At 42.9% G+C, this 27,668-nt stretch overlaps 1 protein-coding gene across 4 annotated transcripts in view; it reads right to left on the bottom strand.

The window, feature by feature from the left end:
* ATP10B (ATPase phospholipid transporting 10B (putative)) overlaps positions 1–27,668 on the bottom strand; it is a 275,419-nt gene that overhangs the window by 44,197 nt on the left and 203,554 nt on the right. For 3 of the 4 annotated variants that reach the window (XM_025867091.2, XM_073890323.1, XM_073890322.1), the window contains 6 exons: positions 25,143–25,270; positions 23,086–23,338; positions 21,770–22,008; positions 6,574–6,765; positions 4,498–5,098; positions 1,746–1,855 (listed from right to left, as the gene is read on the bottom strand). In XM_025867091.2, the coding sequence (XP_025722876.2) occupies positions 1,746–1,855; positions 4,498–5,098; positions 6,574–6,765; positions 21,770–22,008; positions 23,086–23,338; positions 25,143–25,270 (1,523 nt within the window). The remainder of the gene's footprint in view (positions 1–1,745; positions 1,856–4,497; positions 5,099–6,573; positions 6,766–21,769; positions 22,009–23,085; positions 23,339–25,142; positions 25,271–27,668) is intronic. The other variant, XM_073890325.1, reaches the window with a different exon arrangement.

Below are 27,668 nucleotides of genomic sequence, written 5' to 3'. Positions count from 1 at the left end.
CACTGGAGTATAACAGTGATCAAGATGGACAAGATCCCTTCATGGCTGGGCTTATGTGCTAGTGGAGGGTGAGAGACATTAATCCAAGTAAATTATTTAAAAGGACAGATAATTTTAAGAGGTTCTTTACAGAAAACAAAGAAGGTGACATGATGGAGTGTGACTAGATGGGGGGGAAGCTGTGGGGTTATTTCATTTGGATCTTCAGTTCTCTTAGACAAAGTGACATGCAAGTTGAGATCCAATGATGGGAAGGGGTCAGTCATGGAGAGGGACAAATGCAAAGGCCATGAAACAGCAATGAACTCAGCTTTCTTTCTGTTCACTTGAATACACCAGTTGGCTAAAGGATGGAGAACCAGATAGAGAAGAGGCAGCAATGAGCCTGGGAAGGTAGGCAGCGGTCAGATCTTGTATAGCCTGGTAGACTATTCCACCAGCTATTGGATGTATCCAATAGCTGGAATAATCTGACTGGAGGGCATATCTTCCTCCCTTGGAGTCCATAGCACATTTAGACCCCTCTGTTGGCATCCTTATAGCAATAAATGTCTCTTATAGCAATAAATGATTCTTTTGTCCAACAATCAAATATTCCTTGCTTTTCCTTCTGCACATGGCACTATGGGGAAAACCAAGGGGACACAGGTAGGCCTTTGCTCTTGAGGAATTCATAATCTTATTAGAGGAGGCAAAATAGGCACAAATAATTTCAATGGAAAATAGAAGGTGGTAAGGATATACTCACAATCTATGGATAGTAAGCACTGGTCACTGTCTCAGGTACTGCATATGTGTTACTTTATTCAATCTCCATGATAACTCTATGAGGTAGGGAGAATTAGTGCCATTTTACAGATAAGAAAATCCCAAACTCAGAGAAGGTGAAGAAACTTTCCCAAGGTCACAAAACAGGTAAATGGTGAGATTGGGACTTGTACCCAGGTAGGTCTGAATTTAAAGTGGGTGTTCTTAAATTTTGTTGCACTAAGCATCATAAAAGAGATGAAGAGCTCTGGGGATTTATAGAGAAGAAACCACTTTTAGTCATCTAGAAATGCATGTCACCATAGCTCCCCTATCTGATTTTAGGTGCCTTATTAGATACCCCTACTCTGGGATTCATATCTCTTTGCCTGCCTCCCTTTCAGGGTCTGCAAAGTCAAAGGTCTGTAGGGTGAGAGGTGGGTAATTACATGACTATAGCTGGGCCAAGGGCAAGGCAATGGGGAAGGTAGGGCCTGTGACCAGTTGCAGAACATAGGAGAATATACCCTTCATCAAAGTGATCAGCTACTACAAGGCTCTAGCTATTAGCTGCTGTTCAAGAATGGAGACCTGTTCATCAGATCCTCTCAGTTTTTAAAAGAAACCAGAAATCTAGATTTTTATGTGATCACATAGTATCTCCCAAATTTCAAATCTAGGCAAATAATGCAAAATTTAAAAAGGCTACTTTGAAGGTAAAATTATGACTTTAAAAATTATTTTATGAGTTATGGGTTACCAATTATATGTATATATAGTGAAAAACAGGAAACAACAAAGCCACACTGATATGGAACCTTGCCATTCAGAGTTCTGTTGCAGCATAATTATCAAAATCCTGGGTCTTTGTGGTGAGTCAGAATGGCTAATTTTGAAAATATTAAAACAACCAATATTAATGGTCTTCTAAAAAGAAATAGAAAAGACGGATTCAGGGTTGAGGCCTTATAGCTACTAAAGAAGGAATTTATTTTTACCTTCTTAGCGATGCACAGTGTTCGAAGGCCATCTCTTGCATACAAGTCTAGATGCTTCTGGGTCCTGGCTCGGATTTTCCTCATCTTCTTTTCCACATCCGTGTCAGTTACTGTCAAATAGTTATTGTTTCCCATGAGGTCATGTACAAATGCTTGGGGATCCTTGTTTCTAACACTCTGTAAGAGTGAGGAAGAATCCCCTTATAGCCCACCCCAGAAATATGGAAGATCTCTCTTCGTTGTCATGATGTCCCATGATGTCCCATGATAACTCCAGGAATCATTAAATTCTCTGCTTTCTATATCTGATCATCAAAAGCTTGGCTGAGAAAAGTCCTATTTAGGGATGGTGGGTTGTCTTAGGTATTGTTCCCAAATATGTGTTTGCATCAGAATCACCTGGGAACTTACACAAATAATAGAGGTTCCCAGGTCCAGTTGAAGCCCTGCTGAATCAGGGGACAGAAGTCTGAATCTTTGTTGTTACCTCAGGTGTTTTCCATGTAGCTAGTTTAGCCCTGGGTGATCAACTGTTTGCTAAGTCTTAGACATACCATCCATGATCCCCTCTGTCATCTGCTTCAGTCTTTATACCAACCATGGATAGCCATAGATCTGAATCTCATTGCTAAGTTCTTCATCACATTGGGTTTTTTGAGTTAGGCTTTCTTTCTATAATAGGAAATTGGCCCTAGAAAAAGTATTTTTTGCATTTCCTATAAATCTAGCATGAAAAAATATTTCATCCTGTTGCTCAAAGTTCCCTTTATGAAGTCTGATGTGTTTTCTTTTATCTTTTCCTCCTGAAAACCCAGTACTTTTATCTATCAGATAAAAAGAATTTTTCAGCCTGGGTTGGTGGGTATGGGGCAGGATTGATGCCATCCCTACCTCCTTTACTTAAGATGTCACAGATATCACTGATCAGATGTGGCACTGTGTAAAGCTGAGCTGGGAAAAGCCTTCCAAATCCTTCTTTACCAGGGCTGGACTGCAATCTTTAGAGGCCCTAGGTAGTAAGCAGGTTTTGTGCACCTCATCTATTCCCTTCATATAATGCAAAACTAAACATACAATTCCTTACAGTAAAATAAATATAAGGATGTCCAACAAATCTCTGATTTTTCCCATGATGCTATTCCAAGGCTGTTTCTATGCAATATAAAAATCCTTTTAAAGATTATCTCATTTTTCAGATACTACTTTTTCCCTGGTGCATTAAGCACACTCTTTGTGCTTATTGAGCACTATTGTCTCATTGAGCACTATCTACAATATTTTATTTTCAAAGACATTACCTCCCTGAGATGAGTCCCTTTTGCCTTCTACTTGTGTGCCTTGGAGTTGCTTTTTTGCTCAGCCTACCAGGAACCTCAGGGTCAAATTGAATGTTCAAACACTGTAAATATATTACACCTAGGGTTATTTTCTTCTCTCCTTTTCAAAGCTTTGATTCTCAATTCTTATAGTAATATTGTGTATGCGTCTTTTATTGGAAGCATCTCTAATCCATTTTGGAATCAGGTGAGGAACAAAACAAAACAAGAAACAAAACCAAAACATCTCCAGGGGAGCTTTGATGGCTGTTGCCCAGGGATAGAGTGCCGTGGTTCCCTTGACTCAGAAACACTGAACTCACTTGTCTGCCAGAGTCTGGGGATGAGGAGACCGAATTAGTTCTCTTCCCATTCTAAACACTCATCAATCCCCATGAACCTCTTGGCTTTGATCCACAGCTGATAATACAGGAGGCACAGGGCTGCCTGGGCAATTCTAAAGCTTGGCTGGAATCTACTATCCTGGGAGAATCATAGCCCCATAACTTCTTCTTGTTAGCAATCAGGAAATGGCTGCACACTAATTCATGCTGCTCCAAAATTGGACACTGATATGTAGGGACTTTGGAACATTTTTCTGGCTTGGCTCAAGTTTTTGAAAATCCATTTGGGGGAGGCTGGGGAAAAGGATGATAAAGAGGCACACCTGAGGCTTCCCAGAGAAAACTGAGCCTGGTACAGAATTCTGGTGGCTTGGAAAAAGCTCTGAACTGGGATTCACAATACCTGGGCCTAGGATTTACCACTGGTTAGCTGTGTACCTCTCTTAAGTCACTTCCCTTTCTGGGTTTAGCTGGCTTCTCTCCAAAACTAAGAGTTAGGACCGCAGTACGTTCTAGGGTATGTTAATGGGTGTCACAGCAGAAAAAAAATTGTATATGGATAATCTGTGTTTAACTGAGTTTGAAAAACCAGAAATTGGGATAAAGTTAAAGAGGTTTCTCCAGTGTAAGACTGTCCTAAGTCTTTAATAAGCTCATGAGCACTGTAATCCTCCAGGGCAAGGAGATGCAGAATGCAGCATGATTTAAAGAACCTGCTTTGAGGGGGCGCCTGGGTGGCTCAGTCGGTTAAGCGACTGCCTTCGGCTCAGGTCATGATCCTGGAGTCCCGGGATCGAGTCCCGCATCGGGTTCCCTGCTCAGCGGGGAGTCTGCTTCTCCCTCTGACCCTTCCCCCTCTCATGTGCTCTCTCTCTTTCTCATTCTCGCTCTCTCAAATAAATAAATAAATAAAATCTTTAAAGAAAATTAAAAAAAAAAAGAACCTGCTTTGAGGAAAGCATCTGTTGCCTCTGTTCATATTAGGATCTGCTGGACTAGGTGACACTATAACTCAAGCTCCTTATTACTGTTCTGTGCTGCCTCTTAAACCAAGGAACCCTCTTCCTAGAGCCCTGGTGAGGTGGGACTCACCACACGCCGGGTCTTCCAGCAGGTCCATGATAACCGAGTCTGCGCCCTTGGTGTAGATGATGATCTCACCCGTCAGTGGGTGCCTCACAACCACGGACATTCTTTTCCTGACAGAGTCAAAGCCCAGGGTGCAGAGGACATCGAAGGTAAGGCAGGTGCCCTGGGGCAAGCGCACGGTCACCTGCTCAGGTGTCCGGGACATCAGTGTGAAGCTGTAGGCATGGGCAGCATGCACCAGGGCTGCCTCATCAGGGCTCTCAGCCTCATAATAGAGTTCAGGGCTTGCGAGGCCTAGAGCTGGGGCCTCCAGCACCTCCTCCAAGGAAGCATCCAATCCAGACCCCTGGATGTTGCCCTGGTCCCATGTGCTATTCCTGTAGCCACCGTCGGTGGAGTAGCCTCCACTGTACACAGATGCATCATCTCTCTCTTCTGAGTCTGTGGTAGGCATATTGTCCCCCAGACTCTCCCCTAGGTCAGTGTCAGAGGGCGCAGTAGACGAGAATGACTGGCTGAGGTTCAAAAGCTTCAATCTGTGGAAGAGCTGCTGAATCTTCTCCAGGGACGTCCCCAGAGCCTTGGTCGAAGGTGGCATGGTGACCTTGTGGTCAAAGAAGGGAAGTGGAACATTAACTCTCAGTGTTGGAAAAAATATCAAGCTGTTTTATGGAAGAATATGAAGGTCATTTTGTAATAAAGGGGTTTCAGTGATGATGGACAAGTCTTCTCTCTTCTGTGAGCCTCAGCTCACTTACCTATAGCATGAAGGAATTAGGCTAGATAGTTCTTTCCAGCCCTGACATTCTAGGGATTGGTAATGCTCAATTTTACCATCCTGCTCTGGTCATGGACAAAGGAAAGAAAGGAGACAAAAGCCAGACCCATATTAAGGGTTCACATTATCTGGGTCCTTACCATGGTTTGTTTGCTTTATCCTTGCATTCAGCATCTCATCTCACCCTCCCTAGCAACTCTAGGGGATGCTAAGTTATCCCAACTTCTGGATGAGGAAACCAAGGCACAAAGAGGTTAAATAAATTGGCCATGACCCCCAGTGTGTAGGTAATAGAGCTGCACTCAAATCTGGGGCTGCCTGGCTCCAGAGATTGAACTCCTGAGCTACCTGCCAGCTTACGTATCCCCATTAATTTGAAAATTGAAGTTGGATGCTGTTCTTCCCAAATTGTACTTCTTCCTTTCTTGAAAATAGAGTTAATTTCTCAGATAACATTTCCTACTTCCCAAACCTCCCTAAAAATTTTTGATAGCTTGGTGAGTTTTCAGTGGCTGGAATGACTGTTCAGAGTGGTTTGGGATCAAGGTATAATAATGGGAGGCTCTGGTTTTGTACCTGGGTGAACCTTCTTTTTCCTGATTTCATAGCCACCACTTATAACACTCAATTATTCTCATCAGTCACTCATAAGGAAGCTTGGGTGAGAGTTTGTAGATAATTGAAGATCAATCTATCTTTAGTACTGAAAAATGATTCAGAGTATAAACTTCTATAAATGGCTATCCAGCTGCATTATTTCTAAATTGGCAGAACTTCACCCATGGTGTTAATTATTATTATTATTATTTTGCCCTCACATAAAAGCAGAGACCAGTATAACATGATATTATTATGGAGTTGTACAGATGGTTCTGCTGTGTATTAACCATATATCCTTTGTTAAGTTGTTCAAACTCTCTGAGCCACTGTGTCTTCACTTGTGAAATCCAAGGACATAAATCCTAGGGTTTTGGGGTTGTGATTAAATGGTAATGCAGGTGATGTGTTTAGCATGGAGCCTGACACATAACAAGTGCTTAGTAAATATTAACTCTTGATATCTACCCTATAGACAGACAGATACAGAATTTGAAAGCTACATAGAAAGCTCATATATAACTTCTTCCATTTTATTTAAAAAATGAGGAAACTGAGGCCCAGACAAAATAAGAAAGTCTCACAGTGATAGAATGGTGATGCCGTGACTAGGGCTCAAGTGTCTTATCTCTCTGTTCGGGGCTTTACCCCTTGCCCTAGCTCTCCTCCCATCCATCCCACCACCCACCCTCAGTGATCCTTACCCTCTGCCTGGGCTCTGTGGTTGTGGAGACCATGACAGAGTTGCAGATGGTTAGGGCAAGGAAGAAGTCAGCAATGGAGGAGGTGGTGGAGGGGGAAGATTTGGCAGGTTTGGAGTCTGACAAGGTCTCCAGCCACAGGGCAGCATCTTGCACTTTGGGCAGTAGATTTTTATCTGGAGTCACATCTTTTTCCTGAGAAAGAAAGGCTGGATGAGAATCTTTCCTGAAGGGACTGGGGAGGAAGGGCCCTCCAGCAGATTCTTTGCACACCTGGGGAAAGGATGATACAGTCTTTCCTGAAGTCATGCTTCCAGCACATCTCCTTCTCCCACAGGCCTGGTCAATGCATTCTTAAGTGATTCCTCCCTTTCCCTCAACCTTGCATGTCCATCAGTTATAGACTCTGGCAGCCCTTCCCTCACAGTTGCTCCCTGCCATTTACCCTTCAATGCTGATGCTTTCAGCCAGGCATAGACCTTTAGTCCTCAAATCTGGATTTCTGTATCAGCCTCTGAAGTGATGTTGCTGCCTCTCCTCTCTTTTCTTTTCTAACCCTTCATATGTATTAGCCTATGCATCTTTCTAAAACATCATTTCCCTCAAGGTATTCTCAAGCTTGAAAACATTCAGGAGATCTTCAGTGGTAGCATAGTCAGTTCAGTCTGTCATCTAAATTCTTCATACATAGTCTGCATTCCCACTCTTTACTCCCACTGCTTCTCTGCGCAGACCCTCTGCTCAGCCTGCTGGTTTGTTTGCTGCCTCCTGGATGTATACTTATTTTTAATGCCTCTGATCATACCTTGTTTAAAAAGCCCTCTCCTGTCTACCAAAATCCTACCTAGACTTAAGTAGCCTTGAGAAGTTCCATATGTCCATGAGATCTTATCCAGCCCAAAATGAGTTCTCAGTCTTCTGAGCCACAACAGCATGTTCTTGAACTTATAATGTCCACAGGAGTCCGGTGGATAAGGTGAATGAGGGTAGTGGGCAAGGTACAGATGAGGACACTGTGGGATCGTAGGGGCTATGAGACCTGGCAAGTCCTACCCTGCCTAAAAGGTGGCAACTGTTCTGCTAGTGCGGTGCTCTGGTGTTAGTCCAGTTTGCCAAATCTATTGATTTTTTCAAGATAAAGAGAGATGATGTGAGAACTCATTTTTTTAAAAAGAAAAATCTGTGGGCTGGATCTGACTCATGGGTTTCCAAATTTTCACATCCTTGTAGAAACTACCACTTGTACCGTCCCTTTGGAATTCACCACATATTGACCTATATTTTAAATTCGATTTTCTTGTATCCATGTTGAATTTCTCAAGAGATAAGGTAAGAGCCTCAGAGATAGAGACTGCATGTTCCACAAAGCTGTACATTCTAGAGCCCCAACTATTGCTTTGTTTGAAGCAGAAGCTCAACAAACATTGGCTCTTAACAGATATGACAAAAGCCACTATGCAAAGAAATTTCCACACAAAACCATTTCTATTAGTGTTCATAGTTTATAGGTTAAAGTGTGGAAGAAAGACAGTCAATGGTTGAAAAAGATGGACTGAAGGAATTTTGGTTAATTTGTGCAGGGTGAAGACTGAGTGCCAATGAGCTAGACTGAGTGCCAATGAGCTAGCAGGTTTTACAAATAAGAACCCAAGTTGAGACCAAAAAAAAAAAAAAAAAAAGAAAGAAACAAAACCCTGTGGAGATAGAGTCCTCAGACTGTGTCTTCTCTGATTACCAAATGCAGTGACTCCAGAAGTCAGACTCTATTCTCCCTGGGGCTGCTGGCACAGGTGAGAGCACAGGAGACGAAACTCAGACACCCAGGGGAGGTGCTTGATGCCTGTAGGGATGAGAGTTCGGCTTTCCAACAGCACAGGGAGATGAAGGGAAATGGACTGGAGCAGAGTTCCAGCCTTCATTTGGAGTGCTCTCCAAGAGTCAACACTATACTTCCTCTGGTTCATACCATCTTAGGAAGACAACATCCAGAAAAAAGTACTTATTAAAAGGAAGAGTGCTAGTAAAACTGCATCAAGTCTGCATTTCTTCTCATTGCCTTGTGATAAGCAATGGTGAACCATCCATACCATATGGTGTCACTATTTTCAGAAAGCCTAGGAAGGGATCATGCGCTAACATCTTTGCCTTTGAAAGCAGTCTTCTTAGCAGGAGTTCACATTGAAAAAGCTCTTCCTACTTTTCCAAGCCATGTCATTTATGTGACCTCACTGACTTCTCACAGTCCCAACTTAACTGAAACTCAGAAAGATGGGCTGATTTAACCAATGTCACTCAGTGAGTCAGTATAAAGCCAGAATCAGATGTCAGACCCTCTGATCGCAAGTCTAAAGTCTTCCTTTCCTTTCCATGGTCTATGGTAAATAGCAGTGTTCCCTTATTAATGCTCCTTGGCAAACTCCCCTAGCCAGATTTCGGGCTCCACCTACTGCCTGTTATCAGTGTACCATCATCACTCAAGGGGCTCTGAGCTCATTTCTTAAGGTAGTAATGATAGTTCTTATTCACATAGTACTTCTTACATTCTGGGTACATTCATTATCTCATTGTGGCTCCACAGCAACATTATCTGTTGAGTATGATTATTCTCTTGGTTACCCATGTATCAGATGAGGAAACTGCTGCCCAAGGAGATTAAGTGTTTTTCCCAAGATCACTCAGTAAGTGAAAGAGACTCCTTTACTTGATTTGAAACAGTCCAACTAGAATTCATGCTCTTAACCTCTGTGCCAGGCAAGATCCTCCATGAGAAGGAAGTAGCCTTTGATAGTTGCAGACAGCCAGCATCTTTAGTGCTGGGCATCCCAAGCAAAACTAATAGGCTTGTATATCTAATCCTTAGGACTCAGCCGATAGTCTCGGAGATTATAAAAGGGATTATGGGAATCTTCTTTTTTCAGGAAAAAGATTTCATTTGGGGCTGGGGGTGTACATGAATGGGATGCTTTTAACCCTTACCACAGATACACAGAGCTGCAAACAAGCTTGGAGGTCATCAAAGCCAAATCTCCCATTTTCCTGATGATAAAACTGAATGAAGGAGGGGCGGAAGTGAACTACCCAAGACTGCACATTGAATTAGGGTCAGAACTAAGGCAGTTTTCATACCAGCTGACTCCCAGCTTCTGATAACATACTGCTTTGCTCCAAGCTATGCATTACCTATTTCCAAATGGTGACTATGTTAATATGGTTTAATAGTTATTTATTTCTTGTTCATTCACCTTTTAGTCTATGAGTACTATGAGGGCAGAGACAGTCAATGATATGTCTCCAGTGCCCGGCAGACTGCAAGCACTCAAACTTTTGTTGACCCCTACCTAGGACACCATGCTACCCCACCACTGATTAAGTCATGGGATCTCTTTTGTTAGAACTCTTTAGAGGTAGAAGGGAAAAGATGGCGGAGGAGTAGAGGACCCTATTCCACCCAGTCCCCTGAATTGAGCTGGATATCTACCAGACCACTCTGAACACCCACAAAATCAGCCTGAGATGTAAGAAGATAGATCTGGATCTCTCCAAGCAGAATATCACAGGCAGTTGGTTTCGAGGTATGAAGCAGGGAGTCGTGATTCTGCAGGCAGATATTGGAAGATAAACAGAAGGGGGAGGGAGCCCAGCCATGGGGATCCTACACCATTGGTGAGTGAAAGCCTCCCATGCGGGGGGCCGGGCACAGACTTGCAGACCACTCGTGGTGGGGAAAGGACTTTAGGGTAGCCCCCTCGGACTGAAACGTGGAGTGGCAGAGCCGTGGGTGCAAATGGGGGTGGCTGGTGGTTTTAGAAGCACAAAGGACAGAGATGTGCCCCGACCTGGAGGTGAGGACTGGGAGTGCTGCTGAGGAGCACACAACCCAGGATGCTGAAGTTTTAAGCAGCACAGACAGAAACGGAGATAGTGTGGCCTGGAGAGCTCACTGAAGAACAGACTGCGATCTCTCTGCTCTGAGGCAGAGGGTTGGAAACGGTCTCTTCTGCTCTGACTCTGGGAAGAGACGGGGAAAGCCTCCAGGGAAAGCCGCCAGAGAACAAAAGCCCTATAAAACCAGTTTTCACTGAGCCCATCCCCCACCACAGGGGGCAGGGCAACTCTGCCCAAATAGGGTTGCCTGAGTAACAGCCCAGCAGGCCCCTCCCTCCCCCAGAAGACAGGCTCGGAGTACAAGAGGCCGACAACCCTAAGCTCCCTATAAAATGGGTGCATCTTGCTTGGGTTGTGGTCAATAATTTGGACTCTGTACACTCCCTCAACCACCCCTCCACAAAATGACTAAGAGGAGGAACCCCCAAAATAGGAAAGACTCAGAGACTGTAACTTCTGCCACAGATTTACAAATGGATACAGATATAACCAAGATTTCAGAAATGGACTTCAGGTTAACAGTTATGAAGACAATAGCTAGAATGGAGAAATCGATTAATGGCAACACAGAGTCTCTCAGGGCAGAAATGAAAGCTGAACGGGTAGAACTTAAAAATGTTATCAATAAGATCCAATCTAGTTTAGATACTCTAACAGCTAGGGTAAACGAGGCAGAAGAATGAATTAGTGATCTAGAAGACAAACTGATAGAAAAGAAGGGAAATGAGGGGTCTTGGGAGAAACAGTTTAAAATCCATGAAAACAGAATTAGAGATGTAGGTGACGCCATGAAACATTCCAATGTCAGAATTATTGGAATCTCTGAGGGGGTGGAGAGAGAGAGAAGACTAGAAGATATATTTGAGCAAATCATAGCTGAAAACTTCCCTAATCTGGGGAATGAAACAAACATTCATGTCCTAGAGGCAGAGAGGACCCCTCCCAAGATCAAGGAAAACAGGCCAATGCCTTGGCATGTAATAGTAAAACTTGCAAATCTTAGAACCAAGGAAACCATCTTAAGTGCAGTTAGGGGGAAGAGGTTCCTTATGTACAGAGGGAGGAACATCAGAATAATGTCAGACCTATCCACAGAGACCTGGCAAGCCAGAAAGGGCTGGCAAGACATATTCAGGGTACTAAATGAGAAGAACATGCAGCCAAGAATACTTTATCTGTCAAGACTGTCATTTAGAATGGATGGAGAGATGCAGAGCTTCCACGACCGGCAGAAACTGAAAGAATATGTGACCACTAAGCTGGCCCTGCAAGAAATATTAAGGGGGATCCTATAAGGGGAAAAAGACCCCAAGAGTGATATAGAACAGAAATTTACAGAGACGATCTATAGAAACAAGGACTTCACAGGCAACATGATGACAATAAATTCATATCTTTCAATAATCAGTCTCAACATGAACGGCCTAAATGCTCCCATAAAATGGCACAGGGTTGCAGATTGGATAAAGAAACAGGACCCATCCATATGCTGTCTACAAGAGACTCATTTTGAACCTAAAGATACATCCAGACTGAAAGTGAAGGGATGGAGATCCATCTTCCATGCCAACGGACCTCAAAAGAAAGCTGGGGTAGCGATTCTTATATCAGACAAATTAGATTTTAAGCTAAAGACTGTAGCTAGAGACACAGAAGGACACTGTATCATTCTTAAAGGGTCTATCCAACAAGAAGATCTAACAATTGTAAACATCTACGCCCCTAACATGGGAGCAGCCAACTACATAAGCCAACTGTTAACCAAAATAAAGAGTCATATTGATAATAATACGTTAATTGTAGGAGACCTCAATACTCCACTCTCAGCATTAGACAGATCGTCTAAGGAGAAAATCAACAAACAAGAGCTTTGAATGACACACTGGACCAGATGGACCTCATAGATATATAGAATATTCCACCCTAAGACAACAGAATACTCATTCTTCTCAAGCACCCATGGAAATTTCTCCAGAATAGACCACATACTGGGTCACAAATCAGATCTCAACTGATACCAAAAGATTGAGATTATTCCCTGCATATTCTCAGACCACAGTTCTTTGAAACTGGAACTCAATCACAAGAAAAAAATTGGAAGAAATTCAAGCACTTGGAAGTTAAAGACCACTCTGCTCAGGAATGTTTGGGTCAACCAGAAAACAAAGAACAACTTAAACAATTCATGGAAACCAATGAGAACGAAAACACATCGGTTCAAAACCTGTGGGATACTGCAAAGGTAGTCCTAAGGCGGAAACACAAAGCCATCCAAGTCTCACTCAAAAAAATAGAAAAATCCCGAATTCACCAACTAATTTTACACCTTAAAGAACTGGAGAAAAAGCAACAAATGATGCCTAAAGCATGCATTAGGAGATAAATAATTAAGATTAGAGCAGAGAACAATGAATTAGAAACCAGAAATACAGTAGATCAGATCAACAAAACTAGAAGCTGGTTCTTTGAAAAAATTAATAAGATCAGTAAACCACTGGCCAGACTTATCCAAAAGAAGAGAGAAAGGACCCAAATTAATAAAATTATGAATGAAAGGGGAGAGATCACGACTAACACCAAGGAAATAGAAACAATTATTCAAAATTATTATCAACAACTATATACCAATAAATTGAGCAACCTGGATGAAATGGTTGCCTCCCTGGAAACCTATAAACTCCCAAGACTGAAACAGGAAGAAATTGACAACCTGAATAGGCCAATAACCAGTAATGAGATTGAAACAGTGATCAAAAAAACCTCCCAGAAAATAAGAGTCCAGGGCCTGATGGATTCCCTTTGGAATTCTACCAAACATTCATAGAAGAAATAATATCTATTCTCCTGAAGCTGTTTCAAAAAATAGAAACAGAAGGAAAGCTTCCAGACTCATTCTATGAGGCCAGCATTACCCTGATACCCAAACCAGGCAAAGACCCCAACAAAAAGGAGAATTTCAGACCAATATCCCTGATGAATATGGATTCCAAAATTCTCAACAAAATTCTAGCTAATAGGATCTAACAATACATTAAAAGAATCATCCACCACGACCAAGTGGGCTTTGGTCACCCAGGATGGAAGGGTGGTTCAACATTTGCAAATCAATCAGTGTGATAGAACACATTAATAAGATGAGAGAGAAGAACCATATGGTCCTCTCAATTGATGCAGAGAAAGCATTTGACAAAATACATCATCCTCTCCTGATTAAAACTCTTCAGAGTATAGGGTAGGGATAGAAGGAACATTCCTCAAGTTCATAAAATCCATCTATGAAAAACCCACAGGGAATATCATCCTCAATGGGGAAAAGCTGAGAGCCTTTCCCCTAAGATCAGGAACACGACAAGGATGCCCACTCTCGCCACTATTGTTCAACAGTGTACTAGAAGTCCTAGCAACAGCAATCAGACAACAAAAAGAAATAAAACGTATTCAAATTGGCAAAGAAGAAGTCAAACTCTCTCTCTTTGCAGATGACATGATACTTCATGTGGAAAATCCAAAAGACTCCACCCCCAAATTATTAGAACTCATACAGCAATTCAGTAATGTGGCAGGATATAAAATCAATGCACAGAAATCAGTTGCTTTCTTATACACTAACAATGCAACTCTAGAAAGAGAAATTAGAGAATCGATTCCATTTACAATAGCACCAGAAACTATAAGATACCTCAGAATAAATCTAACCAAAGAGGTAAAGTATCTATACTCTAGGAACTATGGAACACTCATGAGAAATTGAAGAAGACACAAAAAGATGGAAAAACATTCCATGCTCATGGGTAAGAAGAATAAACTTTGTTAAAACATCTATGCTGCCCAGAGCAATCTATACCTTCAATGCCATCCTGATAAAAATTCCAATGGCGTTTTTCAAAGTGCTGGAAGAAACAATCCTAAAATTTGTATGGAATCAGAAAAGACCCCGAATCTCCAAGGAAATGTTGAAAAGGAAAAACAAAGCTGGGGGTATCACGTTGCCTGATTTCAAGCTATATTACAAAGCTGTGATCACCAAGACAGCATGGTACTGGCACAAAAACAGACACACAGACCAATGGAACAGAATAGAGAGCCCAGATATGGACCCTCAACTCTATGGTCAAACAATCTTTGACAAAGCAGGAAAAAATATGCAATGGAAAAAAGACAGTCTCTTCAATAAAGTGTGCTGTGAAAATTGGACAGCTATATACAGAAGAATGAAACTCAACCATTCTCTTACACCATACACAAACATAAACTCAAAGTGGATGAAAGACCTCAATGTGAGACAGGAATCCATCAGAATCCTAGAGGAGAACATAAGCAGTAACCTCTTTGACACTGGCCACAACAGCTTCTTTCAAGACATGTCCCCAAAGGCAAGCAAAACAAAAGTGAAAATGAACTTTTGGGACTTCATCAAGATACAAAGTTTCTGCACAGCAAAGGAAATAGTCAACAAAACAAAGAGGCAACCCACAGAGTGGGAGAAGATTTTTGCAAATGACCCTACAGACAAAGGGCTGATATCCAAGATCAATAAAGAACTTCTCAAACTCAACACCCAAAAAACAAATAATCAAGTCAAAAAATGGGCAGAAGACATGAACAGATACTTCTCCAAAGAAGACATACAAATGGCTAACAGACACATGAAAAAATGTTCATCATCATTAGCCATCAGGGAAATTCAAATCAAAACCACATTGAGATACCACCTTATACCAGTTAGAATGGCAAAAATTGACAAGGCAAGAAACAACTAATGTTGGAGAGGTTGTGGAGAAAGGGAAACCCTCTTACACTGTTGGTGGGAATGCAAGTTGGTATAGCCCCTTTGGAAAACAGTGTGGAAGTTCCTCAAAAAAATTAAAAATAGAGCTACCCTATGACCCAGCAATTGCACTACTGGGTATTTACCCCAAAGACACAGATGTAGTGAAAAGAAGGGCCATATGCACCCCAATGTTCATAGCAGCAATGTCTGCAATAGCCAAACTGTGGAAAGAGCTGAGATGCTCTTCAACAGACGAATGGATAAAGAAGATGTGGTTCATATATACAATGGAATACTACTCAGCCATCAGAAAGGATGAATACCCAACTTTTACATTAACATGGATGGGACTAGAGAAGATGATGCTAAAGTGCAATAAGTCAAGCAGAGAAAGTCAATTACCGTATGGTTTCACTTATTTGTGAAACATAAGGAATAGCATGGAGGACATTAGAACGAAGGGAAAAATGAAGGGGGGGAATCAGAGAGGGAGACGAACCATGAGAGACTATGGACTCTGAGAAACAAACTGAGGGTTTTAGAGGGGTGTGGGATAGGGGGTTGGGTTAGCCTGGTGATGGGTATTAAGGAGGGCACATATTGATTGCATGGAGCACTGGGTGTTATACGAAAACAATGAATCATGGAACACTACATCAAAAACTAATGATGTACTGTATGGTGACTAACATAACATAATAAAATAAAATTCAAAAAAAGAAAAACAAAACAAAACAAAAACTTCTTCGTTAGTATATTTCAACCCAATCATACAGCAATGCATTAAAAAAAATAATAGAAACAGAATCTCTGCAAAGGGCCTACTTCTCTCTGGCACTGGCTGCAGGCCCAGCCTGCAGGTGTCAGCAGCAGATGTCAGTTAAGCTTTATCCAGTCATCACAGACTGATTCCAGAGGGCAAGGTTCTTCATGGTTCCCTTTCCCCACAGCTCACTGGTTTCCGTCTGGCCCATTAACGTTTAGGAACTTGGTACTTAGCACACTTAGAGAAAGCAATGCCCCCACCCACCTCTGGGCCCTTTAGCTAGTCTATTTCTCTGAAGGAAAAGAAATATTAAATTGTGGGTTACCGGGTTGTTCAGATTAGAGCTTTGTGGCAGCCAGGCACCCAGTTGGTTGGATTTCTTTCTACTGCAGAACAAGTAAAGCTCATACAAACCTTCTTTGACGAAGATGATCTCGGACCTCACACCATACCCTCAAGGATCCTATTTTTATCATTAGATTACATTTTTCGACAACTTACAACAAAGTCTGGTGCTTTGCTAAGTGTGTTCATGTATATCATTTAGTCATCATGACAGCATTGAAATAGCTACTATTATTCTCCCATTTTAATTATGAGATGAATGAGGCTCACTGAATTTAAATAACTTGTCCAAGGTCACAAAATCAATAAAATGAATGGGTCTTGGATCCAGGTTTTCCTCCTGATACCAACATGTGAACCCTTAAACACAATGTCAGCACTTTCCAAACTTTAACATGCACACAAATTAACTGGGCATCTTGTTTAAACTCAGATGCTCATTCAGTGATTTGGAAGTGGGGCCTGAGCATCTGCATTTCTACAAGTTCCCAAGTATGCTCATAGTGCTGGTCCCAGGACCCCAGTTTGAGTAGTGAGAATTTATACGGCCACTGTGTGCTACATGGTTGTGGTATGTCCCACACTGAAGGCTAGGGAAAGCAGGCCAACATCTAGTCTACTACTCTCTTCTCAGTTTTAATGATAACTCACTCAAGTTCACATTGACAACTATCACTCATTGGGTATAGCAGTTTGCTGCTATTAGGAATCCACAGAGCCAACAGTGGAATTAAACAGGAACCCTGGTGCCTAGCCTGGAAGAAAAGTCTTTGTGACTTGTTTCTTCCCAGGTCTCCATCTCCTCAACCTCTGTCCAACCTGCATCTTTTATTCCAGCTGTTCCTCAAAACCCGTTTTTCATGTCACTTGCATTCCTCACCTCTCCCCACTAGATGGTCTTCTCTTTGCTCTGGTTAACTTTTAATTTTGTCTCGAATTCAGCTCAGGTGCTAACCCTTCCAGGCAGCCCTCTGGAGGCCTCATCTGATGCCCCATCTGATGCTCCTACAGCACCTCTGCCCTCTGCACCAAGAGGAGTGTTCTATAGGCACTAGTCTTCTTCTCTCCTCTCTTTTGGGTTTATCAGGGACAAGCCCCTACTAAACCTTGTATCCCAGTGTTTAGAACAGTATATGCCATACTGTGGATGCTTACTTGATGTTTGACAATAAATGACAGGCTCTTCCAAAGAAATGTAGATACTGAGTAGATACACAGAATTGGCAGAAGTGGACAGAAGCAGATCCTTCTATTTGCTGTTGGTGAGTGTCTGAACTAATACAACCTCTTGGGAAGTATCAGTCAAAATAAAAAAGATACATACAATTTAGCAATTATGCTTGAAGAGTGAATACTATAGAAAAATACACATGTATAAACAGACAATGGCTCAAACATCATTAAAAAGAAAAGATGAGGCAGCTCTCCATTGAGTATCTGTCTACATCTATGAAATATTCCCTCAGATTCACTAGGTAAAAAGAAAAACAAAGTCTACAACAACGTGCAGGGCATGCTAATGTTTGCAGTAAAGGACGTGCTCATATGTATACCACACTTGTATGCTCCTATATAGGTGAAACACCTCTGGCTCATAAACAAGAAAATTCAAATAATGGTTGTCACTGGGGTTGTGGGGAATAGAAGAGGAGGGAAGGAGACTTATTTTTTATCATTTGACCTTTAGTTACTTTCTACCGCTTAATTATGTGGTTATATCACTATCGTGAAAACAACTTTCCTGGTTGCTGGGGAGCTGGAGGCTGAACTATGGTTTAGGAGAGTGATGATTTTGCCCAGGCTGAGGTTGTGACCTAGAGGACACTGCCTTTCATTCAGGAACTGGGAGGATCCAATGTCCAAATCCAATATTTGCTTAAATAGAAGCACGTGGGTTGTTAAGATAAGCTTTTCCCAAAAGGGACAGAAGCCCCAAGGAAAGAAACTAAGTGGCCTAGCAGTAAGGGAGTTTTCCAGGTCTTGCAAGACCCCACCCCATGTGAACAGGGTCACTGCAGCTATGTACCACCCTCTGGTACCCTGGAAGTTAAGGGAGGCCGTAGCTGGTACAGGCTTCATCTGTTCCTGCCCTGTGTGGTCACATTACTTCCAAAAAGATTTTGAGTGCTTGGCTAATTAAATCAGGACTCTTATCTAACTTTCGAGTGGGAGTTCGTATCTGTGGGCTGTCCTCACCAGTCTGGAGCAGACTGGAAGTGCTGCACATATCTCTTTCAAAGAAAGGAAGGAAGACAGAGACTAAGGGAAGGAGGCAGAGGGCCAAAGACACCTCCTTTACTTTTCTCTATTGCATTCTTTCCAGACAGGTGGGAGAGGCCATGCCTACAGAAGGAAGTGGTGGTGCCATCTGGAGGAGCCTAAGTGGCCCCAATGCAAATTTTATGATTAGGAAGATATTCTTTGGTCTGATGGTTCTGGAAAACCTTTTGTAAGTGGTACTTCTAAGCAAAGACTCTCTGCTCAAATCTTGGCTTCTTACATACCAGGGCGGGGCAGGGGGGGGGCATTTCATTTTCCATCTGCCAGTACTCTTAAACACTGGCTTGCAACTGACCACTTTCCTAAGTGTATTATCCCCACCCTAAAGCCACAGATTTTATAGCAGCCAATTAGGCGGCATTAACCGATACTTCCTTGTTCTTCGTAGTAAAAGAAAAAAAGCCAGCTTGTGTTGCTGTTAGCCTTGATGCTCATTTTGTTTTGGGTTTAGGGCAAAGTTCCAAGGAAACCAACAACCGGCTTCTTTAGAATGTGGTAGGGTGTTTGCTCTGCCAGGGCTTGGCATTGTGGAGGTTTTAGAGGCAAGTTCTCACTGATTTACAAAGGGAAGGCAAAGAGCTGGTGGTGCCAAGAGATTATTATCCAACCAGACCGGATGCCAGATGGGCAGGTGAAAGATGACACAAGCTTGGAGAGCCTGCCAAGAGTGGGTGGGGGCAGGAGCCAGGAGGTCCACCTGGGGCTGCCACATATATTCCCTATGGACTAATTCAAGGATCTGCCACTCCAGTCAGATATTTTATGGGTTAGTGTCAGAGTCCTTTAAGGCAGCCCAAATCACGCCCTTCAGCCAATGCCTCCCAGGCTATAGAAGATGCACATTTGAGCCAAATCAAGATTATTTCCTAGTGGGGCAATGCTATTCTTAGAGAGGTTCTTGATCTTGTTGCTCACTAGAATCATCAGAAATAAAAAAGATGAATGCTCAGGCCCTCCCCTAGACCAAATATACCAGAACCTCAGGGGAGAGGGCTTGACATTGCATTTTATGAAAACTCCCATTTCCCATGTCATCAGATATGAACATTTGTACAAGTCAGACAGCTTTCCTTGAGAAAGACTGCTTAAGACTTCCACGAGTTGTCTATTTAGAACACATGATTTTAAGAATTAAGTCCTCAAAATAAACTCATGAAACAGAACAATAATCCTTCTTAAAGATGAAGACATTGAGGTTCTAGCTCAGTAAGTTGACCAAAGTCGCAGAACAGATGAAAGAGCTGAGATGAAAACCTGGGGCATTTGACCCCAAATGTACCTAATTTATAGCTGGAAGGGACCTTGCAGGTCAGCATAAACATCATGGTATTTAACTTTTAGAAAAGCTGGTGATAACTGTAGGCCCTAGTGATAGATAGGCCCTGAATAAAAGTTACACTGGCTGGCTCAGGGCTGCAGTTTTCCTGGGCTACTAAGATTTGTCAGGCTGAACAAGGGGGAGCGAATCTGTGTGTTCCAACTGAGATATATAAAAGAAAGCTTCCTGTTTCCCTCTCTGTGTCTTGGGGGAGACATTCTCAGGCACACGGGATGCCCGTGGCATACAGAACTGGAAGGTGCCAAAAGACACATGCAGTGCAAGACTTAGAATCTGTGCCTGGTGAGAATTCACTAAATGCATTGTTCAAATATTTAGGTAAAGAGCTGGAGGAAGAGCATTACATTCAGAGGGGACAAAATTAAATTGATGAAGAGAAAGATGCAATAATATGCATGTTCTGTTACCTGAGAAAAAAGAAAAAAATTCTTCCTAAAGGCATCTATGGATCATTCCTCTTGTATGTTTATGAGCGTCATATATCTTAACACATGGCTAATGTTTTATCCTTGCTAATGTTGCATTTCTCTGTGTGGTAGTAACATCAGAGAGTTAACTTTGTACTCACCTGAAGTTAAATAAGTAATAACCCAGAACACATAGACTCACAGCATTTCTTTTCCATCACGATCAGAAAACACAATTTTGGGTTATAAAAACTATGTAGCAATATGGCAAATGCTTTTGATATTATTTCAGATTAAAAAAAACCCGCACATTTAATTTGTAGGTACTATGACTGCAAAAATGTTAAGTATATGTAGTTATGTGTGTATTAATGGAGAAAATAAAAATTGGAAGGAAATTCATTATGAGGATAATTTTGAAAATCTAATTTTCTAATAATGGGATAAGAGAATTTCCGTCCTTTAAGATGTGGGTCTTGTTCAAGATAGCTGGGGCTCCCTGTGGTCTTTTCTGTAAGTGCAGAAGATTCTAGATGATGTTTCTTAGAGAAAGAACATGGTGCAGAGGAAAGTAGAATGGGACAGGAATCAGAAATCCCCAGTTCTGGCCTTGCCTTCTAGGGAATGCTGTGTAATCTTGGGGAAGAAACTAAATTTCTTTACATGCCAGGGATTTAGTGATAGCTGTACTATTGGATCAAAAGTGAAGGAACCATATGCAAAAAGCTCCAGACCAAAGTTGCAAGGTTGAATCCCCATAGGGGCCAGGCAATTAATTTAAGAGAATTAAGTATGCTGGGTAATTTTGACATAGATGTTCTTTGCTTTATAACTATTTAAGATTCTTTGATTATCACAAAAAAGTATATTCTTCCATTACTCTTGAAGCCTGCAAGTCTTAAGGCCCATCTTGTTTTTGCACCTTATAGAAACATGGGCATGACAACTATTTCCTTTAACTGTATTTTGGAAAAGCTTGCATCATGGACATGCTGCTGGTTCTCAGTTCAGTGATGGGGGTAAACAGAGAGGCGGACAGTCTGTGATGAACAGAAGACCACATGCTCAGTCTAAGGAGCATCAACTCCATCATTCAAGCCAATTATTGCTACAAGGAAATGTTGGCTAGTGTGGAGAAATTTTCCAATTCCTTTTTAAAAAGAGAAGCCAGAAATCTATATGTTTATATGAAATCTCCCAATTTCTAAACACTGAACATTTAAAATGAACAAGAAGTGTATATGCCTAATAAAACACAGAATGCAGATTGCGTATAAGACCAAGGGCTACCATTTTGAGAGCTCTTCAGGATTTCTAGTCTTTTCTCTTTCATACCCCAGAGCCCCCTCCCATCTATCCCCAAAAGAGGTCACTTGCAACTTGAAGAGTAAAAGACAGGTACTTACTATGGAGCTGCTGAAGGCCACAGGAGGCTGTGAGCTTTCACAGCGCCCCACAGACCTTTGTCGGAAGTGGCTCTGGATGGGTACCTGGGCACTGTGGCACCTCCTCAGAGGCTGGGCCCTTCTTTGGCCCCTCAGTGTTGCTGGGCCCTGAGCCCATCGGGCTGGGAAGGACAGGCACTGGTATTGGGTCCATTCTTCACTGTCTGAGTCAAGCTCCTTTGGGGTCTCTAGTCGCTTGGCTGCAAGAAAGGAGTACTGCTATTACACCAGTCATCCCTTGGCCAAGTCACGGTCTGAGAGGATCCCAGACTCTAGGGGTAGAGGAAAGAGCACAGAGTAAGAGCACTTTGCTGCTCTGGAGCATGGGCAACTGGACTACCTTGACTGGAGAAAGAGGAGTGCAACTAAATTGCACAGATTCAAATCCAACTCTACTACTTCCTAGCTCTGTGACTGAGCTTTGACTAAACGTGTGCCCCTACCTAACTCATAGGGTTGTTTGGAAGACTTGATAAAATAGTGTGTCACAGTGACTAATGTACTCTAATACTGGTCATGGTAGTTGTTATTATTATTAAAAAGAGATCAGAAGCTCCCATGTAAATGGTTACCACCACGGCAAAGGTGATTGGGCTACCCATAATACCTCCCCCTTTCTTTTTCTCCATTCCTCCCACTCAAAAGAATGAATGCTGCTCTCTTGAGAGTTTCTTCTCTCAGAAAGCATGTGTGGTGTGTTTGTGGTGGTGATGGTGGAGGGCTGCTGAGGAAATCAGGTCAGCTTTACAGGCCACCTTCAGTCCATGTGTGATGACAGTCCAGGCATTGTTCAGCTATACCTCCTAAGTCAAAGCTCTGCCTCAGTAAAAATCCAAAAGATCCGTCAGCTAACATGGAAGGCTTTTCCTGGATGTACTGAATCTGATCATACATCTACAGGGAGGCCTGTCCTGACATGTCAGGTAAAGTAACCCCCCAGATTTTTAAACCTTGGCTGTATAACTGGTACATAATTTGGACATGTCCCCAGTCCATTCCCAACAGATAACAATCCTGTGTGTAAATGGCACCAAAGACCGACTGGAGGGCTACCATACAGGAGATCACTGATAGCCTTGCGAACAAAGGAAAGTTTACAGGTGATAAGAACACAACTGATCTAGGAAAGGAAGCCCACAGGGATATAGAAAGCAATCTGCCACAGAGCCAAGAAACCTCTGTAGGGAGCCAGGAAAATGTCTTTCATTACCATTCTTTTAGGACAGCAGGGTGATTCATTTAGAAAGAGTGGTGAGGGACCGTGGGAACCCTCGTACCATTTTCTTGGTGAGAATACTCGCTGCCCATGATAGTGCAACGCCGAAAGACCATCTTGTTCTCAGTCAGTGTCCCCGTCTTGTCAGAGAAGACATACTGGATCTGGCCCAAGTCCTCAGTGATGTTGAGGGCTCGACACTGAATGGACAAATTGGTCTCTTCATCATACAGGTCAAGGTCATTGTGCAGGAAGAAGACTTGCCCAAGCTTCACCAGCTCAATGGACACGTACAGGGAGACTGGGATCAGCACCTGTGGGGAGATTGATTCCCACAGTGTCAGAGACCAGGTCAGTTCCCTGTCTCAGAACTCTCACCAGTGGGTAGCAAAGGCAGTTAATGGAAAGCTGAGGTCAGCTCACATGATGGATTTTCTCTGAGAAACTGAAGGTCAATGACTTCATGCCTCCCTTGGAATTCTTAGGGGCATCTGAAAAAAGGTGCCTTCTTCACCCAGGGAGGTCTGGTACGGAGTACGCACTCACCATTGATTGTCTAATGACTGAGTGGTTAGGGGGTGAGGAGCTCTAGTGCCTCTGTCCAGAATTTCCTGATGCCTCTCAGATCTCTATGCCACCAAGGGCTGTCGCTCACTTTTATATGTATTCAAACCCATTGTTGATTACTATCTCTGATTCAATACCTAATATCTTCTGAGTGCTTGCTGTGTGTCAGATCCTATGCTAGGTCCTGGTGATGGCAGCAAGCAGAACAAATACCTGGCTCTGAAGACCTCACATTCCACTAAACAAATAAAGAAATATTTATCAGGCAGTGCAAAAGAAAAGTCAAGAGGGTAGAAGGTGGTGACTGGAAGGGATTCTTTTATAAACCATGACCTTTGAGCAGAGACCTGAAGAAATGAGGGTGTGAACCAGGAAGTTATCTGTGGGAAGAAGAATATTCTGGGCAAAGACTGGGGTGGGAGTGGGCTGGGTAATTGAGGGGAAAGAGTAAGCAGGTCTTGTATGAATGAGCAGGAGACGGCTAGGAGATGAGGCCAGTGGGGAAGTCAGGGTCCAGATCGTGTAGGGCCATGTTCGCTGCCATAAGGACTATGGATTTCTCTTTGAGCAGATGTGAAACCATTGGAGGGTTCTGTGCAGAGGAAGAGTATGGTCCAACTCGCATTTAAAAAAGATTACTCTGCTAAATGAATGAATGAACTAACGACTGAAAAAAGTTTACCTGTAAGAGGACAACAAAACACCCTCAAATACTACAAGAAACTGAATGTAAATGGAGCTTCATGAAAACAAAACTGCAGCTTCCCTCATCTTTTCATTGACTGTACCTTCTTACAGAGCCTGAAGAATTTATTCATCTTTTTATTCCTTACTGCCCCTTTCTTGTAGGTGCTCTGTGTTTTGTGTTTTCTCCTCTATAGGGCCAGTTGTGGTTTTTCCCTCTCAATCTATCAGATGCTAAAACACTAACCTGTGGTTTCTTTCTCCCAATCCTTAGGGCTTGACAGTTCTCTGTAGTTCTCTGAGCTATTTTATCTTCTGTTCCCAGGTCGTTAGGATTTAACCTGTTCTATTACATCTGGCAAAGGGGCAGGTACACTTAGATTACTACTATAATCTTACTCTTAAATAGAAAAGCCTGGGCGTCTGGGTGGCTCAGTTGGTTGAGCGGCTGCCTTCGGCTCAGGTCATGATCCTGGAGTCCTGGGATCGAGTCCCGCATCGGACTCCCTGCTCAGCAGGGAGTCTGCTTCTCCCTCGGACCCTCCCCCCTCTCATGCTCTCTATCTCATTCTCTCTCTCAAATAAATAAATAAAATCTTAAAAAAAATTAAAAAAAAAGAAAAGCCTGATAAATATTTTCCTTCACTATTATCTTGGGTGCAAGGTTCCTTCCACAACGTAGGGCTGGTCCTGACATTACCCCTAATGTGAGGACTTTCAAAGACTCACAAGAAAGCAATGACCATTTTCTCATCTTAGTTCAGTTAGTCCTTTCTTGGGGTCAGCACTGTTTCTTCTTTATTCACAAAGTTGTGGAGGAATTGGTCACAGGTCTTCTTGAGCCCCCGGCTAGGGAGGTCTTCCTACCTGGAGCAGGATGATCATTGTAAGGAACATGTAGAAGCCTCCAAGGGCAAGGGGAAGGAAGCTGCCCTTGGCATCTGGCACATCAAAGGGAGGGTGTTCTTCAAAGGTCCCATTCCAGAGGCGGTGACCTGAGAGTGGGCAAAATCAGAGATTAAGCAGAATCCTCACCTAATTCTATATTAGTCTAATCAAGGGCTATTATATCAGTCCTTAATTTATTCCTGGAAGTGAGTGTGTTTGGAGGATCCCATCCTTATTCTATACAGCCTAGTTCTGTGTGTATATATTCATCTAAAGTGGTCCTTTGCATACCCTACATTTCAATCTCTTGATGGCATTAAAGTCTGTCTTACTGGGAGGAGACTAGCATGGGGATTGCTTATATTTTGATGAAGTCCTGTTATATGGGGATTGGAAAGAGGAAAGGGGACACAAGTTCTTTTCAGTTGTGTGGCAGAAAGTGCACGGCTGGGGATCTTGATAGACCCGTAAGCTAGCCCCTCTTCTTCCCCCATGCATATACCCATCCATCCATCTACCCATCCATGTTTTCACGGTTCATCTATCCATCCATCCATCCATCCATCCATCCATCCATCCATCCATCCATCCATCCAACCATCCATCCATCCATCCTTCCATCCATCCATCCTTCCATCCATCCTCAGTTCATCCATCCACACACTATCCACCCATATCTCTGTTAACCCACTGTTTCCTGCTGCCCTCCCTCCCTCACTCTATCCAACATTTATTGATTTAGGAAGGAATCGGTCTCATCTCTTGTCTTTGAGGAGGTCCCTAACAAGTCAGAGACCAGATGTAAAGGGACAAATCCCACACAGTGTAAGAGGTACTATGCAGAGTGTGGAATGCTATGAGAACTCACAGTAACATATCCAAATGCAGACTGAGCCCCGTTTCCTTGTCCGCAGATGGTGATAACCACATTCATCACTTGAGGATTAACAAGAGGAAGTGCTACAGAGCTTTCTGAATCTCAGTTTTATCATCTATCAGTTAGTAATAATACCTCCTCTGTAGGATTATGGTGAAAATAGAATAACCAAATGTGTACAATGCTCTCAGCCCCAGGGTAGGGGTGGAACACCTGGCTGGCTCAGTTGGTTAAGCAGCTGCCTTTGGCTCAGGTCATGATCCCAGGGTCCTGGGATCGAGCCCCACATCGGGCTCCCTGCCGAGTGGGGAGACTGCTTCTCCCTCTGCCTCTGCCTGCTGCTCCCCCTGCTTGTGCTCTCTCTCTCTCTCTGTTAAATAAATAAATAAAAAATCTTAAAAACAAAAAAAAAGCATAGGGGATGCTGCCCTGTCCCCAAGATGCTTCTTTGCCCAGGAGGCTGGGCCCAATACCATTGTACACGGCAGAAGAAAGGAGACTTACAGACATGAGGTTATTTTAAGGTAATATTATAGAGCAAATAACTCTGGCCTTCAAGGCAACCAGGGAAGGCTGCATGGAGGAGGAGCCCTTGAGGGGTCCTGGAGACCGGGATGATATCAGGTGATCAGAAAGGCCTGGGGAGGGCATTCTGGGCAAAGAAAAAAAGAAATATCATCTTTACACAGTCCAAGTAAGCATGTGATAGAGAACTCTTGAATGACACTCACTTGAAAGCTTTCACGGCAGGGGGTGTGCTTTAATTAGGCACCACCTGAGGCCTGTCACTGTGTGCGGGTAGTGTTTCTCAGCATACAATTCTGCCCCTCCCTGTTCCTTTCTCAATTTATTTATTATTTTGGGCAATCTGCCAAGCAGATTCTGGTTTGCCTATACCTTACTCACTGTGTGACCTTTTAATCATTAACTTCCTTTCTCTAGAGACACAGTGAGATGATCTCAAATGTCCTTTCCAGCTCTGCTATTCCCTGAAAAACCTGTTCTGAAGCAGAGGCAATAGTTCCTGCAGTGTCTCTGAGGAGGTAGCCCCACACGGATTGTGTTGTTCCCCTACTTCACTGGCCCTCTGGATGTTCTCCTCCCAGCTGCAGGACACCCTCACCTGGAGTGCCATTAGACACATCTGGGAAGCTTACTTAAAAACCTCAGGCTACTCACAAAACTAAATCCCACTGTCCTCACCATGGTGGCACACAAAATCTCCCTGGGCCCTAGGAGGTCTTATTTTTTCAGATACAATCTTCCAAGAACAGTGATGGGCACAATTTCTGACCAAGGCAAGTAAAGAGTAAACACCATTGCTGCCCACTGGTTTGGGGTCAGCAAGGGGTTCTGGACTTAGCACATTAATTTTTCCTCTTGTTTGTCCCTGGTTCTTTTTGGGGTCTCCTTTAGGGTCCTGAGGACCATCCTTAGAGAAAGTAGATAAGAGGAAGTGTCCCTCTTTGCCTATACTCTGAGAATCAACTTAAATGGCTCAGATTACTTGTGTCTATACCTCCTGCAGCTTTCCACACTCAGCAGTTATAGAACATGGCCACAGCCTGGTTCTAATGAGGTCTCCATGCTAGGCTTTGCTCTTGCCACACCAAAGAGCCAAACGCTCC

The sequence above is a fragment of the Callorhinus ursinus genome, unplaced genomic scaffold (genome assembly GCF_003265705.2).
Source record: "Callorhinus ursinus isolate GAN/ISIS: 27379988/994484 unplaced genomic scaffold, GSC_fseal_2.0 scaffold3, whole genome shotgun sequence".
In the NCBI taxonomy this organism is placed as follows: Eukaryota; Metazoa; Chordata; class Mammalia; order Carnivora; family Otariidae; genus Callorhinus; species Callorhinus ursinus.
This window is presented reverse-complemented; position numbering and strand designations above follow the sequence as displayed.